The sequence below is a fragment of the Protopterus annectens genome, chromosome 4.part0 (genome assembly GCF_019279795.1).
Source record: "Protopterus annectens isolate FY-2018-M chromosome 4.part0, PAN1.0, whole genome shotgun sequence".
Classification (NCBI taxonomy): domain Eukaryota; kingdom Metazoa; phylum Chordata; order Ceratodontiformes; family Protopteridae; genus Protopterus; species Protopterus annectens.
Window position 1 is genome coordinate 788,398,184 of NC_056733.1, and position 19,374 is coordinate 788,417,557.

Consider the following 19,374-nt stretch of genomic DNA (forward strand, 5'->3'; position numbering starts at 1 on the left):
AGCACTGAAAGTTGAAAGAAGAAAAATTGCAATAGCTCCTAGCAGTCCCTGATTTTATGGCTGCTTCACACTTCTACCAAGGTTTGAAGGAATGTGGTGGTGATGCCAACTTTGGTCTTCATAAGGGATATGGAAACAGCTACTTGTGTTTCTTTGCAGAATAGAAATGGGTAAAACACACAAATGCTGCTGTTTAATGTTAAAGCAACTACTACATAAGCACAACTTTAGTGAAGGTATATTGGTATACACCTCTACTGTTGGCTTATCGAAATCCTGTCAAAGCAAGGGCTGTATATTATGCATGTTAGAAATGCCAGTTTTACTGTCCCCGTCCCCCCCCCCCCCGAGGGGGCATTGCTTTGTCTTTTTAGTGCAGATAAAATCAAGCTAGATCAGTGTACTTCAAGTAGCTCTTCAGATTATCTTGTATGAATTTTTTTTGTCTTAATCCCCCTGTACATTTTCTAGAGTTCAGGTTTTGTACTGCATATCAGTTGTATTGGCACACAACTTTGGCAGTACTTTCACCCTGTTTGACCACTGTTTAAATAATGTAGTCTTAAGAGAAAATATTTTACATGGCTTAAAGAAACTTTTTTCTTTTACTAGTTTGAGTATAACCCTCAAGTAGCAGAGTGGTCCAGAGAGACGAGAGGAGCAGCGCTCATCAGTGTAAAGCCACTGGACAAATGGATAATGATCTACACCCGGAGAAATTCTGATGCTGCTAATGCTTTGATCCAGAATCTTTTCAAGGTCGTGCCCAGCATGGGTGTTAGGATTAACAGGGCAGTCATGTAAGTAATAGACTGCTTTTTGAGATAAGTATGAAAGTCAAGTGGAATTATGGGACTGTAAATTATTACAAATCTGAATGATGAAAAATGTGTTAGTAAAGCATTAGTTTAGTTTCCAAATTTGCTGTACACTTAATTGCAGGCTAATGTGGTTGTCATTCAGAAATATTTGTCATTGTTATGCTTAGATAGTCATAAGTGTTTATCTTTTTAAATTTGAGTAAATGTGAACACCATTTTGAACGAATGCATGTAAATTGTACATATTTTGATTGGATGATGAATACTATTTAAGTGGAATGTAGGTTTAAGGATTTTTTGCTCTGAAGAAGCTCTTATGTGAAAGCGCTTACCTCCTTCATTAAAGTTTTTATTTTTTATTATATGTTATATGGTTATATCATTATTTAAACTGCTTGGCTCGTATACTGCCACACTCATTGCTGCCGTTGGAATATTATTTTTATTTGCTGGCAATACGTTTTTCCTTCGGGGTGTGACTGTTTTATAAGTTTTAACTGTTTTCTGAAGGTTATTTTACGATGTGTGTAGTAGTTTTCAGTGTTAGAAGTAAACATTAAATAATTTCCTTCTATAGGATCGACAAGGATGTACCCTCATTTGAGTTGCACTTTGTGATAGGAGACTTAACAAGGGAGACTGAACATATTCAGTATTTGGGGGATTTTCTGGCAGCAGAGCCTACACTGAAACTGATTTAAAGGATTTGTATCCGAGTAGTAGTATGTACTGCGGTGGTGGTGCTGCGGTAGCATTGTAGCCTCACAGTACGACGTCCTGTTCGATTCTCAGCTAGAGCGTCTTCTGTGTGGAGACATGTGTGAGTGGGTGTACCTTTGTTGAAGGTTGCACGTCAGGGCCGGCAACTCTGCATGTAAAAATCTACTGCCAATCATTAGCGGGCCGAAGTTCCGCTGTAGCGACTCCTAACCGGGAAAAGCCGAAAGACACGGTATCTGAGTAGTAGTATAGTTGGATTGTATTATCTCGTCTGTAGTCTTTCATAAAACATTTTTCAGGAAATACACTTCAGAAATGTGGCAGACATTTCATAGTTTTCCAAGGACATTACTTTGCAGAGCTGTTTCATGTACCTGATAACTGCCACTTTCTGTACTTTTGGCTGTTTTACTTTTTTGATATTCACATCTCCACTTATGAGTTTGACCGCATGAAAATTAATTTCCCTCTCTCACGGTTTGGATCCTTGTGCTTAACACATCCTTAAATTATTGCCTTCACTACCCACATAAGGGATTCCAAATGCTGCCATGGCAGATCATGAACTGTTGTATCTCACAGGTTATCGGGAATATAAATGGAGCAGAAACTGATGTATTGCATTAAGTGTCAGAGCTTTAATGCCACCTTTTTCACAAATACAATGCGTTAAACCTTCATCTGCTCTCCTTTTGGTGCCTTTGGCGGGTTGCCCATCTTAAGGACCAGCAGAAGGGTTTCTTCAGTCCAGTGGCAGGGCAGGCCAGTAGCGTGAGAGACAGTCAGTCTTGATCATATCCTTTTATTGCCAGTCCTGCTTTTAGGTTGATGTTGCATTCTTCAATAGTGAAGGTTGAGCGTGCATCTTATGGGTTTATAGGTGATTACTTGGATAATGGCACAGGGGCCTTTTAAAGCCTAGCAGTAGTACCCAGGATATGACTGTATTATATCTTACTACCGCATCCCATGTTTGGGAAATTGTCATGGTAGTGGGGCTTTGGGTTTTTGGAACCCTGAGTTATTTCACAGACTGCCTCTGCTGATAAGAGACTTGGGCAGTACCCCACTTGTGAATGTATGGTTCCCCATCCTTTTTTTCCAAATTTTTATTGAAGAGATCGAGGAGCAGGCTTTCTTTTACGAAGATGGGAAGTTTATTCCATAGACAACGTATACTTTGGGGTATTCATTTGTTTCTGCAACAAGTTGAGTTTCAGTAGACTATTGGGTCAGAAATAAGGACGTCCTTCCATTTCATGGTTGCAGTATTCCTTACAGTAGGGATCCCCTGCTAAGAACAGTCCGACATCCAACCAGTGTGTCCCAAAGCTTTTAGGTTGCTTAAGGTACGCCATATATCACACGTATAGTGTAAGTGCATAAAGGTGAAGTAATATTCTCAGAACTTTTTTGCCACTAGTCCAAACTCCATGATTTGATAGACTGTCTGAACACTTGCTTCGTTTGCTTGTTCACCAGGACATTTTTAGATCAGCATCTAGTTGGGTTTTTTGCTTTTAATCTTTTTTTCCATTTGTTTTGCTTGTGGGGTTCATGTCATCCAGAAAGGGTGAATGTCAGTGCAGGAGACAGTTTCCCCATAAAGATAATCATGAACAGTGTGTATTTTGTCTCTGTGCTTCTCATGACTATACGTCCTGTTCAGCATGTCAGGCTTTTGTCCCAAAGACTCTCCATAGTCTGCTTTCCCCTCTGGTTCTGTATTTAGAAAACCAAATTTAAGCTTTTATTGAACAACACTAATGAAGGAACTTCCCCTACTATGGGTCAGACGTCTGTGAAGGCCAAGAAAACTAGGTCCTGTTCTGCTGTACTGCCTGTGCCGGATGTCTGTACTGAGGGTAGTGAAGGCCTTGGAAGATCGCCCGTCTCTTTCGTTGGATTCTTCTGCTTCGGAGGCCAGCATGGATCCATCCTCATGCATGTCCCTGGAGGCCTTGCAGACGTACACTTTGGATATTCAGGGGGAACTACAGCTGATTATTACCTAAGGACGTAGGAGTGCTCTTCAGATTTGGTTAGAGAGGAAGTAATAACTATGATTGTAGAATGCTGTTTGGGGTCGGAGCCTTCTAAGTTTTACAAGGTGGATGTCCCTTTGAAAAAAAAAAAACAAAGCACATTTCTCTTGCTCCCAAGGATCCTTAGTGAATGACAGAATTTCACTCTCGTTGTTTACTGCCCTTATGGCCCTTGAAGCCTCTTCAAGGAGATTCTGTTCCTGCTCCACCTTTGTCCTTTAAAGGCCTAAGGAACGGGATCCCTCTGAGGAGTGGGGGGATTCAGATGAGGAATCCCTTGCTTATTCTTCCCAGATTCCTTCTCCTTCAGAGTATGGCTCTGACGTAGAGGAGTCCACTAGTCCTGACATTCCTTTTGAGGAGTTTTTTTTGGGGGGACAATGATGGAATTTTCTTTTGAGATTGCTCCCAGGTTTCGGGGGTTCAGAAGAGATTGTATGAGCTGCTATAAATTGACTTTCCTAGACCTTTTGCTGTTCCTTCTGTTTTGGCTGCATTGTTGGAGGCCTTTTCTGTTTCTCAGGCTCCAGACTCCCAGTCTCCTGCTCCCCACAAATAAAACTGAGGTTACATAGGGTGTGTGCAGATTTCTCAATATATGTCCTACTACTGATCCTACTTGGGTGTCTGAAGCATCTGACAAGCCATTTCAGTTACTGCCCTCTACAAAATTACTTCCTTCTGATAAAGATATCAGAAGTATGAAAAGGCTGGGTGAGAAGGCTTAAACCTGAGCTACCCTTGCTTGTTCGGGCTGTCAATTATCAGACCCATATGTCAAGATATATTTTGGCTCTTCTTTTTTTCATAGGTTCATAGATTAGTACTAGGCTAAGTGCCCTTGTGGGCCATTTTAAGCCTAACCAATTACCCAGTGTCACCATCAAACCCTGCACCTTGTGTTTGTACGGCAAACACCTTAACCATTATGCCAACCTCCTACCCCCTAGGCTTCTTTTTAGGTCTGTCAGGTAATTTTTGACCTTCCTGATTCTACAGTAAAGATTTGTGCTCTCTCCTTGTTGGGGACTTTTCTCATGTGACTTGCTGTTGTATTAAGTGCAGTTATGATGCAGCAGATGCTTCTAGAGCTGCTGCTTTTGGTTCTGTGATGAGATGTTCCTGGTTTTGGCTTCAGCTTTTGCCTGATATTAAGACTAAGTTGATAGATACTCCTCTGGATAATAAACACTTATTTTGTGTAGCTGCTGCTGATTTGTTCGTCTCTTCAGGATAAGGACAAGGCTTTACAGGAACTAAGGTGCTGTCTGACTATCCTGTTCTCAGCCACATTCCTCTTTCTCTTCATCTTTCTCTATCCCGTCCAGTTTGGTTAAACATTACTCAAGGTTCCTGGGTTCTGTCCTTTATCTGCCTGGGGTACTACATGGTGTGGAAATGTCTTCTTCCCCCTTTCATGGGCATTTCTCAGCCCCTTCAGGAACAGTTGGCATTTGTTTCCAGAGGTGCTTCATGATCTTTTGACTCTGAATTTTTCAGAAAGTTCCAATTTCTCAAAGGGGGAAGGTATTTTACTTCAGAATTTTCTTAGTCCCCTGGAAAGAAAGCATTTAAAGACCCACTCTGGATCTCTCTCACCTCTAAACACTTTTCTGAAGGTCCGTTCCTTTTGGACGTTGTCCCTTTAGACTTTTATTCCCTCTGCTGTTTCTTCAAGCTTTTCTATTGTCTTTCTACCTCAAGGCTGCTTATCTTCATATCCCTGTTCATCCCTTTTTAGGAAGTTTTTATCTCTGTTGTTTCCTGGCATTTTCAGTCTCTGCTTTGACATTTGGCTTTTCTACTGCCCCAAAGGTATTCACCAAATGCTTAGCTCCTGTGATTGTTTTTTGCAGGCTAAGGGGGATACAGATCTTTCCCTAGTTAGATTATCTCCTTTTCAGCCATCCTGTACAGACGTTCTACCACAGTATTTTCACTTGGCCATTTCTCTCTTGCAAAGCCTCTGTGGTTCTTTATAAATTTCCAAAAGTCCTTTCTGACTCCCTCCCAGGACATGTGTTTCTGGAGTGCAGAATCCAGACTGTTCGGTGCTCGCATCCCTTCCTCCTCACATGGCCTTTACTCTCTCTTCTTTCTTTCAATCCCTTTTTTCCCTTTTGCCAAACTCCACATGTGAAAACTTCAGTGGTTTCTAAAGTCAGTTTGGTTTCAGCATTCTCATCCCCTCGACGACTTGAAATTCTATGCCTCAAGCAGGAATTTCAGTAGCAGATTCAACAGTTGACATCAGTCCAGGGCTCCCTTTTCAACCCCCCTCTTCCCTCTCAGCAGCTGTTCACAGATAACGTCAGATGTTGGATGGGGAGCATCCTTTTGTTGTTTAAAGGTGGAAAGGTCCTTGGTTGCTTCAACAAAGGAAAGGAAACAGAGTCAGAGAGAGCTCTTCTGCTGGCTCTTCAAACATTTCACCCCCTATTCTCCCCAGGGCCTCTCAAGGTGCTTACAGACATTGCCACCATTTCTTTTTTATTTCTTTCATGGCATGAGCCTTCCTTTTCTTAAGGCTCATTCTACTAGGGCTGCCGTTTCTTCTGTTGGTGTTTTTTCAAGGGTTTTAGGTACTAACTCTGTTCTTGAGGCAGATGACCACTTTTCTCCGTCATCCAGTCCTCCCAAGGCTCATGATCACTGAAGAAAGTGAGGCGCTTTCGCAGCTCTCTTATGCAACTGAGGTGACAGGGTAGGCCTCTGTCAAGACTTGTTCAGGGTCCAAAATGCCATCTGGTTCCTCAGCTTATGCATAGGCCTTAGCATTTGGTTTGTCGATCAGGTCCAGGGCTCTTTAGCAGGACCAGGCTCCTAATGACTGCTCTTCTTAACAGCGACAATCCTTTGCAGCGTCAGCCTGCAGAGGTGGCTCATTATTCTAGGGAGACTGGCATCAGAATTGCAGATGTACCTAGGCACATGATCAAAGCTGCCTCTAAGAAGAGTACTACTTCAGGCTCTATGTCTAGACCTACTAGCTGCCATGCACAGGGATATCAGAAAGATCTGGTGATAGCTGAAGACTTATTTCCCTAGTTAGATCTGTGCAACCCCCTTTGGAGCCTTCCCACAGAGAAAAGGGATACTATGCCTGAATTTTTTTCTGATCTAGATTCTGATGAGGCAAGTCTGTTTTTGAGGAGGGACCCTTCCTTACTTTGAAGACTCAGATTCTGAAGAGAGTCTGGCTTCTGCTCCAACCCCCCCCCCCCAAAAGGAGCTCACTTTTGGTTTCCATGGTATGAGTGAATATTTCCAGTGGGTGGCCAAAAAAAAGAGGGTTGGGGTGTTTTGACCTGCCAGAGCAGAAACCCTTTGCTGTTTCTCCTGTTACAGGTTGTAGAGGTTTTTATAGATTCCTCCTGAAATCCTGTTTTTCTTCTTGCCCCTCAAAAACCAGACATGTTTTACAGGGTGTTGGACTTCCACAAGTTCCTTTTCAAAAATCCTGCTGCTGATGGAAGTTCAAGCAAAATCAATGCAAGCTCTGAAGCTTTTCATTTCCAGACTCCTAGGATCATTAGGAACTTTCCACTTAACACTTTTCCCTCTCGGTCAAAAAGGGCAAGCAAAACCCAGAGGGAAGGAACTCTAAAAGGCAGCGTCAATCTCAAAGACCCTGGCACTGTGGTTCTCAAACTCCCAGTCAAGGGAGTTCTAGGCCACAGGATCCTTTCTGGCAGAGAGCAGTAATGACTTCTCCCTGTGCCCCCCTGCCACAAGACTGGGAGGAAGATTAGGAGGAACGTTATCCCTATTCAAAGAGAAATTTCCATGATTACATCAGACAGGTGGGTTCTAAGCATTATTTCAAATGGTTAGTCTCACTTTCAAAGAGCCATTAAAGTACTCGAGTTATCCATAATATACCACAAAGTCAAAGAGCAATGGCCCTTTCCCAAATTCTCGATTTGTGCTTACAGGGCTTGGTGGAATCAGTCCCAGAACTCCAAAGGAAAAAGGGATTCTATTTCATCTTGTTGCTGGTTCCCAGAAAAGAAGGTTCTTGGTGCCCTATTCTAGACCTGGCCACCCTCAGTCAGTCCCTGCTGGTCCAAAATTCAGAGTATTGACTCTTCAAAGACTTTTGCCCATGATAGCTTCTCGGGTCTTAATGGTCACCCTAGATCTAAAAGATGATTGCTTGCACATTTCTATAGAGGAATCATGCAGAAGCTTTCTTCATTTCAGAGCAGGTACGAGTCACTTTTCAGTTCTCTTCACTGCCCTTTGGCTTGTCTACTGCTCCCAGGGTTTTCACAAAGTGTTTAGCCCCTGTGATTGCCTTCTGCAGAAGGGTCCAAATTTACCATTATCTAGACAACTGTGTAATACAAGCCAGAAATTTGTCAATGTTCCTCAGAGATCTCGAGACTACACAGAACCTCCTCACCTCTCTGGGGTTCACCATTTCACCATAAATACAATATAGACCCCTCCACTAGGATGATTTTTCTGGGCCTTTTCTGGATTCGTCCCTTCAGAATGCCTTTCTCCCTCCAGGCAGTGTCCTTTCTGGCACACTACTTTCAAAGTATTATGCAGAGACAGTGTCTGTCAGCCAGGTAATTCTTCAGAGCACTGGGTTGATTCTCGGCTGGGGTGCCTTCTGTGTGGTGTTTGCATTTCTTCCCTTTGTTCGCATGGGTTTCCTCCGGGTACTCCAGTTTCCTCCCACATTCCAAAGAGACATGTTTGGAGTGTTTTTACCCGGGCCTCCACTGAAAATAGGCCCTCTCGTAGTCGAAATAAGCGTTTAATGTTTTGCTTCTGGTGAGAGAAGAAGCAAAGGAGCATTGTATACCAGCACTAGTAGCCATCCACACGATTCCCCTCTTTTCATCATTCCTTACCAGGTAATTCTTTGGTTTCAGTAAGTACTGCTTGATTTGTTTCTAACTTGAGTATCTGCATAAGTACTTAATCCTTAAATTTACAGGGTCTACTTACTAGTGTTTGGCAGTGCCCTGTGTAGACAAAGGCACCTTGATTGAAATTTTTCCTGTAAAAACATGATTGAAATTTCACCAGTACCCAGTTGCAGACCGTGACGAGCACTGTCCCCAGATCTGCAATCCAGATACTCCTGACATTGCTTTATTTTCTCATTCCACCTGTCTAATCAGTGAATAAGGGTCTGTTGCTATGGATATGAGCTTTCCGACCATCTCTGTTACCAGCTTGCGGATATGGGCATCCTGAGGCAATGTCGAAATTGCCTTGTTTACTGACAAACAGTTAATTCTGAATTATTGTATGTGTGAGACATAATCATACAGTGTCACTGGATGCAAAGCACTCACATAAAAGTACTCCTAATGTCAATAAGGTTGTCAGTAGTACACATGCTGCCCATCACACACAATTCAAGGCAGACATAGACCCACACATGCCGAGGCACTTGAAATGTAACCTTCCTTAAACCCCAAAGATATCTTGTATATAACAAATACCCTCAGCAGCACCAAATGCACTCTTTGAAAACAACAATAAAATTGAACTTGGGAACAATCCAAAGGTGATAGTTGTACTCCACATAAACCAACGTTGGCTCCACTATAAACTATATAGCAGGAAAAGTCAAATGAGAACCAGTGTTTTTTCCAATATAAAACTTTAATAGATCAGTGGCAAGTGCTTTCACCCTTCGGGCTTCCTCAGGTCAATATAATTCTTAAAAAAACACATCTTAAATACCATTACTTGACATTTCCTATAGTTAATTTTTTTTAAAATGAAAGTCAAGAATGCTCATTAGACCCATTATGGAGTACAACGCCCCTTTTGGAATTTACCTCACAAGACATTTGCAGCAGCTGGAAAGGCCACAGAAGTACCTCAGAGGATTACTGGCCTCAAACAATTGCCCTACACTGACCGCCTCAAGAAACTCCAGCTTTACTCCGTAGCATATCACCTACTCCGAGGTGATCTCTGCCTAACATATAAAGCTATGTCAAACCCAGAGCTGTTGGACATGCTACACCTAAAGAAATCCCAATCCCTCCAAGCTACATGCTCTAGGGACCTAAATCTTGTCACCACAATAAACAGGACACGCTGGAGGGATAGATTCCTGTCCCAGAGACTTCCTATGCTCTGGAACAAGCTACCCATCTATGTCGGGCAAAGTTCTTCATTAGCACTCTTCAAGAAAAATCTTGAGTGGATGGGAAATCGGAAATGCACCCCGGGGATCACTTCTGTGTCTCTGCTCGACAGTGGCACAGGAAAATAACTTTCTTGGGTGGCGTAAGCTATATACCTTGCTGGCTAGGCTTATGTAGGCCATTGGGCCAATAGCCTAGTACCTACCTATGAACCTATATAACATTAAATTGTTGGTTATAATTGATTAAAAACCTGAACATTTATTAAGAGAAAACATGTTAAATATAAATATATAAACATAATATAGATATATATATGTGTGTGTGTGTATATATATATATATATATATATATATATATATATATATATATATATAAAAATATAAAAATACCCTTTAAAAAACTAATCAAACTATGTGAATTTAAATGATCTTTAATCTACTCCCTTTTAACATTGGTCTCATAGAAGTTTGATCATTGAGACCCGGTTTCTTTGCCCCAATTCTAATAATCCACTTAACCTCACACTTTTCTGTAAAATTCCTCACATCTGCACCTCTTTGACCAGGTATTTTAATTTGCATTACTAAAAACTTGAACACATGATCCTCTGAGGTTTCAATAACATGTTTGGAGAGGGCTTTTTTGCAGGATCTGGTCCGAATATTATAAAGATGTTCTCTAATTCTGTATCTCAGTTTTCTGTCAGTTTTGCCGACATAAAATGTCGGACATAATGTGCAGGTAGCTAGATATACAACATGTTCTGAGTCACATGTAGCTTTTATCTTAAAATCAACCCTTTGTGAGGTCAATGGATGTATAAAAAAATGGCACTATCTATATAATGGCAAAAAGTACAGCTATTACAGGGCATGGTACAAGAACATGTATGTGATATAGTCATCCTATTGTCTGAAGGATAACAGTCTTTGTAAGTTCTTCCTAGTCTTTTATTCATATAGTTTGATTAGTTTAAAATATATGTGTATATATATATATATATATATATATATATTTATTTATATGTGTATATATATATATTTATATATATATATATGTGTATATATATATATTTATATATATATATATATATATATATATATATATATATATTATGTTTATATAGTTATATTAAATGTCACTTAATGGTATTTAAGATGCGTGTTTTTTTTTTTTTTTTTTAAGAATTGGCCTGAGGAAGCCCAGAAGGGTGAAAGTGCTTGCCATTGATCTATTAAAGTTTTATATTGGAATTGCCGCTGGTTCTCATTTGACTTTTCCTGCTGTATAGTTCATATTGGAGCCAGCATTGGTTTATGTGGAGTACAACTGTCAGCTTTGGTTTGTTCCTGAACTCCGTTAGTTTTATTATCTACTGTTGGTGCTACAAGAGCATTCACACTTGGATAGCTAGCCTTGTGGTTTTACTCTTTGAAAACATCCACGTCAACACATGTGGCCACATCTCATGGAGCCTCTACTTCTAATCCCGTAAGGCAAATCACCACACAGTACTGATGTCATTGGACCGCAAGTACCAGTACAACTCAGTCATAGTCCATGTGGGTGCAAATGACCTGAGGTATACCGGTATACCTTCCTAGACTATATAGAGAGAGACAGTATGGAGTTCTTGGAATGTGTCCCAGGCTCGTATGAGCCTAGCATTGAGCAGCATTTTACGTTCTCCAAGGATGATGCCACAGTATGAACAAAAGATGAATGACTTTAATTGGCTTGGTCTCTGGTGTCATTCTAAGGAGGTGCAGTATTTGTCAGCATGGAAGGAGACCACGCTGCTTTGCCAGGGGTGTGGTCTACACTGTCCCCTCTAGGCTTTGGAATATTCGCTAAAAGTCTCACCCCCCCGTGCCTTTTTAAGGCAATGCCAGACTGAAAGTATTTCTGACATAGCCAGTCAAAACTAAAAAAATGTAGTTATTACTGCTCAGTGCTAGGAATCTAATCAAAAAAACTTCACTCCCTAGAAGCTCTCTTCACCCTAGAGAATGCTGACATTTATGTGGTCACTGAGACATGGTTTAAAGTCGTAGAGAGCACACAAGTGGAAGGTTATAATGCATCTGAAGTAGGAACTTCGTTTGTCAGCAACCTTTGGGATACGGATCCGATCTCTGATCCGAGCCGGCAACTTTTACCACAGCATAGATCCGAGCTCCTCTCTTTACCCATAACCCCTGCCAACCCTAACTGACCTCAGATCTAGTTTGCTGCGCTTCAAGCCAGCAAGCTGGATTTTGAGCTTCTGGCAATTTGGAGGTTTTTTGTGAGAAAAATCTTAGAATTTTTGTACTTTCTTGTGTGATTGTGTGAGTTTGTTTAGGTTCCCTCTAAAATGTCTATTTTTTGTTGTAAAATTTTCCTCCCTACCCTCGCTGGTCTGTAGTGTGTGTTTGTGGTGTGTTAGGGGCCTAGTGAGTGTTTTCCGTTCAACATGTCGGAGTCCGCTAAAGCCATCTTTTCAAAATGTACCGAGTGTGGCCATAAGCTCTCACCGGTGGATGGCCACACCCGGTGCGTTAGGTGCCTTGGGGTTGAACACCTTTCCTCGGGATGCACGATTTGTGCAGCGTTCAACCCTAGGGCACTTAAGGACCAGAGATCGAAGCTGATTCTGGCGGGCCTTTTGCCCCTGGACTCTGCTCCGACCTCTGGTTCTTCGGTGGCCGCTACCCAGTCCTTGGTAGTAGCCACCCCTGCCTCCCTTCCTCCGGTCGGGACTCAACCTCCTGTTTTGGCTACGTTGGAGAGGGAGGCCGGAAAAACCAAAAGGAAGGAGAAGCACCATAAGCGGCGGGCAGAGGACTCTTCATCGGCCCCGCCCGCCAAGCAGGCTTCTCCATTCAGGGTTTCTGGATCGCCTCCTCCTCGGCTCCGGTCCCCTTGTTTTTCACCGGGAACTGGGGAGGAGGCAACCCGGTCCCCGTCGAGGTCATCGAGGCATCACTCTAGGTCTGCCTCGGTGGCCTCGTCGAGGTCTACATTTAGTATGTCAGATGCAGACATGGACCGGATGATGAGGAGGTTCATCCAGGCCCAGCTGCAGATGGGAGTGCTCTTGCCCCCCCCCCCCTCCGGGGGGGAGCTCGACCCCATTTTTTGCCCCAATCGCTCCTTCTCCGTCCTGCTTCCCGGGTTCGGAGCACTCTGAGCAGAGCCCCGTCGGATCCGGGGGTGTGTCTGAGCCGACAGTACTAGATACTTCGGCTCCGACTGGTCCTTCGAGTTTGTCGGATCCGACCTCTCGGAGCCGTGGGTGGAGCTTCGGATCCGAGGGACTTTGTGTGACTTCGGCTCCGTCACAGTCGGAGCACACGGGTCCTTCAGATCCGAGGGTCTTTGCCCCGGATCCGGTCCCCGCTTCTGATCCAAGTGAGAGCCGACTCTTGGAGCCTATTGACAGTAGCTCCCCCTCCGCTTTCGCGGTGGTGGAGAGGGCACTGTTGAGTGTATCTGGACCCCAGGTCCTGGCTTCGGCTCCTCCCTGTACTCCCCCTCAGCTGGTCCAGGCTCCCATTACCCGGCCTTTGGGACAGCCTGCTTCAACGTCTCTGGGTGTTCCTGCGGAATGTGATATTGCTGGTGAGTCTTCTTCAGACAGCCCCCTCGAAGAGGTCACTCACAAAGCCAATTGTAAGAGGAGGCACATGGACTCCCCTGAGTCTTTTACCGAAGATACAGACTTAGATGAAGGGGAAGGCTCCCTAAGGTCACCCCCCGAGGATGTCTCCTTTGGAGACATCGTGGAGATGCTCAGGATTGGGGGGGGTCTTCCCCCAAGGCTTCCTCTGATGAGTCCTTATTCCTAGAGGCGTTCGAAGCAGGGCCATCTACCTCTTGGGTGTCCCCTCCCCCAGACCCCCTGGTGGACCTTATTTCCACCAGGGCTTGGAAGGAGCCGGGCACTAATCCCCAAGCGCCCTGATAGGATCCTGAGTCCCCCTGCTGAGAGAACCCACTGGAGCAGAGGTGCCCCTGTGGATGCCATGTTGGTGGCGGCGGCCACCAAGAGAGAGCTGGCTCAGGAGAGCTCTGCGGTCCACCCGCTGAGTAAGGACTCTCGAGCGATGGACCACCTGGGGAAGCGGGTCTTTAGTTCAGCAACCTTCTCCATGAGAGCGCTGAACTATATGGCACACGTCATCCGGATGCAGCGGGATCTAAAAAGAATACGCTGCACCCCCTCCCAGAGTCCATGTCAGAAGGAGACAAGCATCTGTACTCCTCCCGAATGTCTACTCTACGTTCAGTTTCTAACACCTCTATGCAGCTCTTGTCACACGCCACTGAAGGAGCCGCTAGAACCGCCGGAGCCGGCCTGGTAATCAGGCGTCAGGCCTGGCTCCGACATTGTGACTTCTCGGAACCCTTTAAGGCGTCATTCGCGAATGCCCCCTTTGGTTCTGCACTTTTTGGCAAAACCGTTCGTGACACTTTAGTCCAGAGCGAGAAAGACGGGAAGACGATGTCTGCCATCGGAGACCGCTTCTCTGCTCCCCAGAGGTCCTTTTCTTAGAACCAAAAGGGTCAGAAGAAGATGTGGTTCCGAAAATCGCATCAGTCCCAGTCTGCTCCGGACAACCAGTCCTCTCATGGCAGAGGAGGACAGGGAGGATGCCGCCCAAGAGGCAGAGGGGGGTCCCAGAAACTTTGGGTCCAGAGAACCCTTCTCTGAGAGGCCCACGCAGAACCCCTGAGGGGTTGCCCGGCTGCTCCACTCTGGAGGCAGTCGGGGGGCGTCTTTCGAAGCACCTAGCAATGTGGGAGTCCATAATAACAGATCGCTGGGTGCTTCGCATCATATCAAGAGATTACCAAATTCCCTTTATGGTAACCCCCAAAATTAGAAGCCTCCCCGACGTACCACCCAATCAGAGGGAGGCAGCTGCTACAGAAATTCAGCAGCTTTTACAAAAAAGAGCCATCCAACCCGTCCCCCCAGATCAGTTCGGATCGGGGTTTTACTCCAGGTTCTTTCTGGTGCCAAAAAAAGACAGGGGACTTGAGACCCATTCTCGATCTCTCTCTCCTGAACCTGGCAGTACCCAAAGAAAAGTTCCGAATGGTCACCTTAGAATCTATTCTTCCCCTATTACGGGAGAACGATTGGATGTGCTTGATAGACCTCAAGGATGCGTACTACCACATCCTAGTGGATAGACGCTCCAGGAGGTTCCTCCGCTTCCGGCTGGGAGCCAGTCACTTTCAGTTCAGCGCCCTTCCCTTCGGTCTCACTTTAGCCCCCAGGGTGTTCACCAAAGTCTTGGCGGTCATAGCGGCCCACCTGAGGCTTCAGGGAATTCAGGTCTTTCTGTACCTGGACGACTGGCTCCTCATCGCCCCATCAAGGCATCTGCTCTGTTCAGGCAGGGATTACTTCCTCGACCTTGCTCCACGTCTAGGGTTAACTATCAACATCACCAAATCTTTAGTCCCCTCACAGGTCATAGATTTTATAGGGGCCAGATTGGATTCCAGGATAATGCTTGCCTTAACTCCCGATCGGCTTCACAACCTGAGGTTGCATGTCAAGGCCATTCTCATTCTTCCTGCTCCACCTGCAGTATTGATCCTGAGGGCTCTACGGTCCATGGCGGCAGCTATTCCTCTACTACCCCTAGCCCGCCTAAATATGAGAGTACTGCAATGGACCCTCCAAGTACAATGGTCCTTGTCTCGCAACCTCATGTCCCATCCTATTCCCCTAAGCAGGGCTTGCAGACCGTCGCTCATGTGGTGGCTCCGGTTCCAGTCTCCCCACATGGGACGACCATTTTCGATGCCTTTCCCCGTCGCCACAGTGACCACGGGCGCCTCTCGCCAGGGGTGGGGGGGGCACTATTCAGGCAGAACGGTCCAAGGCACGTGGAACAACACAGACCTCCTTGCATATCAGTGTCCTAGAGAATGAGGGTGGTGCTTTTGACTTTGCAGGCACCTCACAGCCTTCTACCGATTGGGACAATTGCAGTACAAACGGACAGCATGTCAGTTGTCTGGTACATCAACAAACAGGGGGGGAACCAGGTCTTATCCCCTTGTCGCGAGGCCATGAGAGTGTGGGAATGGGCGATTTCCACCAACCGCTTTCTCATTGCAACACACATTCCGGGACGGTCCAACATCCTAGCAGACAGGCTCAGTCATTCGATTCTGACTCCATACGAATGGTCTCTCAATCCTCTAGTAGCGAAACAAATATTTGCCCTATGGGGGCAACCCTGTTGCGATCTTTTTGCCTCTCCTTCAAATACCAAATGCAACAGTTACTTCGCTCTAATTCCCCCTCAGGGGGAGTCCCCGAAAGACTCTCTAGTACATGCTTGGCCTCCCGGTCTCCTTTACGCTTATCCTCCTTTGCCCATGATGCTGAAACTCCTACAGAAAGCCAGTCGGCTGGGGAGCAAAATGATCCTCATTGCCCCATTCTGGCCTCGTCAAACATGGTTCCCGTACCTGTGGTCTCACCTAATTCATCCACCATGGATTCTGGATCCCCTTCCGGATCTCATTACCCACCCTCTGGGTCTCCTGGCCCCCAACCTGGTCAACCTCCAGCTGACGGCTTGGTTGCTCCAGTTCCACTCCTGATTAGGACTCCCGGAATCTCCTCACCAGTCAAAGCCATCCTAGTAGTAGCGCTTAAACCTTCCACCAGAAGAGTCTGCCAAAGCAAGTGGAAACGTTTCTCAATCTGGGCGGAACACCATCACTTGGATCCTTTCACAGCGCCTCTCTCGTCGATTTTGGACTTCTTAACTACCCTTTTTCATCAAGGGGCTAGCTGCTCTACAGTCAAGGTACAACTGGCAGCGATTTTGCATTATCATGTAGGGCATGAATCAGGCCCTCTGATGACTGCTAAGCTTTGTAAAGCTTTCCTCAAGGGTACTTTCCTTCTCAGGCCTCCAGTCAGGGAGGTAGTACCCCCATGGGATTTGTCTTTGGTTCTCCAAGCCTTGACTAGCCCCCCTTTCGAGCCAGCGGCCACGGTTGATCTTAAATATCTCTCTTGGAAAACGGCCTTCTTAGTGGCCATTACTTCAGCTAAAAGGGTCTCTGAACTTCATGCTCTGTGTTAAGCCGCCATATTTATCCTTCCATCCAGATAGTTTATCTCAGGATCAATCCGTCCTTTCTGCCTAAGGTGTCTTCAGAAGCTAATATTAATCAATCTATTAATCTTCCCATGTTCTTTCCCCATTACCAGAACAAAGGAGAATATAAACTGCATTCCTTGGATGTGCACAGACAATTACGTTTTTATACTCTTCGAACTGCTGGTCATAGGCAGTCTGACCAGCTGTTTGTCTCCTTTGCCAAAACAAGTTTAGGCAAGTCAGTTTCTAAAGTTACACTATCACGGTGGATAGCTAATTGTATCCTCTTAGCGTATCAGAGTTCAGGAAGACCTGCACCTCAGGGGGTTCGAGCTCATTCTACTAGGGCCGTCGCTGCTTCGGTGGCTTTTAAATCTAGGGTCCCCTTAAATGATATTTGTTCCGCAGCCACTTGGGCCTCATCTCATACCTTTATCATCCATTACAAACTGGATGTTGTCTCCAGAGGTAGGGCGTCCTTTGGCTCTGCAGTGCTCCGGAATGTTCTTCCATAAAGGCCACCCAGGATTCAGGTAGCTGGGGACTCTGTCCCAAAGGTTGCTGGCAAATGAAGTTCCTACTTCAGATTTAGAAGTTATGTACTCACCATAACGTTCCATCTGAGTAGGTATCTTCATTTGTCTGCAACCATCCCCCCCTCCTTTCCCCTGACCTTTAGGATCTGTCTTGGATTAGCCCCTTCCAGGGCACTTTTACATTGCTTATATCGGGCAAACTTGATCTGAGGTCAGTTAGGGTTGGCAGGGGATTATGGGTAAAGGGAGGAGCTAGGAGCTCGGATCTATGCTGTGGTAAAAGTTGCCGGCTCGGATCCGTATCCCAAAGGTTGCAGACAAATGAAGATACCTACTCAGATGGAACGTTATGGTGAGTACATAACTTCTAATTTCCACACATTAGACCAGCTACTACACAGGGAGTAAAGGTTGAGGTGCCTCGATTTACATCAAAAATAAATATATCTCTACGTTGGTCAAACAGGACAATGCATTTGAGCTTCTCCATGTTCAAATCACCATAGGCAAAATCCAGTACCACTTTCTTGCAAGCTATAGGTCCCACTTTGACCCAGGGAATCAATACCTTGAATTTAAACTTATTGAAAACATTCACCTTCCAACCCAATACCATATTCATGGGTGACCTTAATTACCCACTCTTTACTGGGAATCTTATATGATACCAAATGTACAGGCACAGTGATTCCTGGATTTTGTAAACTATTGCAGCATGGACCAGATTTTCAGTACACCAACCAGGAGTATTGCCATACTGGATCTGGTTCTCACTAATATTGGGAGAGTGCTGCATGCTTCCTAGTGTAATGTCCTCCCTGGTGAGTATAGAATAGAGCATGTGTTGTGACTTTAAGAAGCATTTTAAAGTGGGGGCACGTGCATATAACTAGAGAGCACGTGCAGGCAGCAGTGCTATTTTGATCGAACAGCCAGTGTCAACATGTATGAGTGCGTTAGACTGTTTATAAGTTTACTTAAGTTTACTAAGCTTCAATCTTGATGTGCTTTTATGTAATAAATCTGCTTGAACTAAACCCACAACTGTTGGTCTGTTTTAACCTGACTGGACGAGCAACATGGTGTCAGAAGCGGGATGCCTCAGTGACATCGTATTAGGAGTGGCATACTTGAATGACATGGTGCGGAAACTGGAATATCTGAGCAACAGAAACCAGATTCCTCATCCCAACCTGCTCAGACAATTGAAAAAGCTCCAACAAATTTCAAGTAATTAAAACTCGCATAAATTATTTATTTTGTAAAGAAAAGGCAATGGAGTTGCAAAGCACAAAACATATTAATCAACAAACAGCACAAAACACATTATTGATTAAACGAAATGTTTGAAACCACGATATTTGATAAAATTATTCAAAATACTTAGAGCAGTCAGAATTACTTCTGATTTGCATAAATGAGCATGTTACAGGTAAAACGAGCATCAAAAAAGTATAACAAGCATGATAAAGGTCAAACGAGCATAACGAGTACAATAAAAGGGCAAAATGAGCATGGAAAAGCAAAGCAACTACAGTTTTTTTAGTAGACCACATTTTTTGATATGAGGTACTATTTTTCATTGACTGAAGTTAGTCAAAGTGTAACTAGAGTTCGAAGTATCTCAGTGTGCGCAAAGTGTTTGCAGTGTGTGTTTTATTACAGTACAATTATTTCAAATAGTGCTGTGTGCAAAGTAGTTATTTTGTAAAGTGCAGTCAGAATAGTCATTTCCAGAAGTTTTTTGGGCTGTGTACAGTCCATTCAGAATGTACAGTCATTTTGAAACGTTTCTTGTACTGTGTACAGTTCGTTCGCAAAGTGCAGTCATTTTGAAGTGTTTCTTACACTGATAAAAGGGTGGTTTTGCATAGTACAATGACTTCAGTGTTCTTGTATATGGACACTTATTTTGCAAAGTGCAGTTATTTCAGAGAGTCCTTTGTGCTATTAAGCACAATTAAGTTTCTGGCATAAAATTCTAATGTTTGTGTGTTATGTTCGTG

The 19,374-nt window shown here is 44.4% G+C and overlaps 1 protein-coding gene across 1 annotated transcript in view; it reads left to right on the plus strand.

Moving 5' to 3' along the window:
- The window catches only part of LOC122800343 (piwi-like protein 1), a 785,589-nt gene extending 784,785 nt beyond the window's left edge, over positions 1-804 (plus strand). The window contains exon 13 of the mRNA XM_044069792.1: positions 613-804. Within this exon, the coding sequence (XP_043925727.1) occupies positions 613-804 (192 nt within the window). The remainder of the gene's footprint in view (positions 1-612) is intronic.
- Positions 805-19,374: the final 18,570 nt, after the last annotated feature.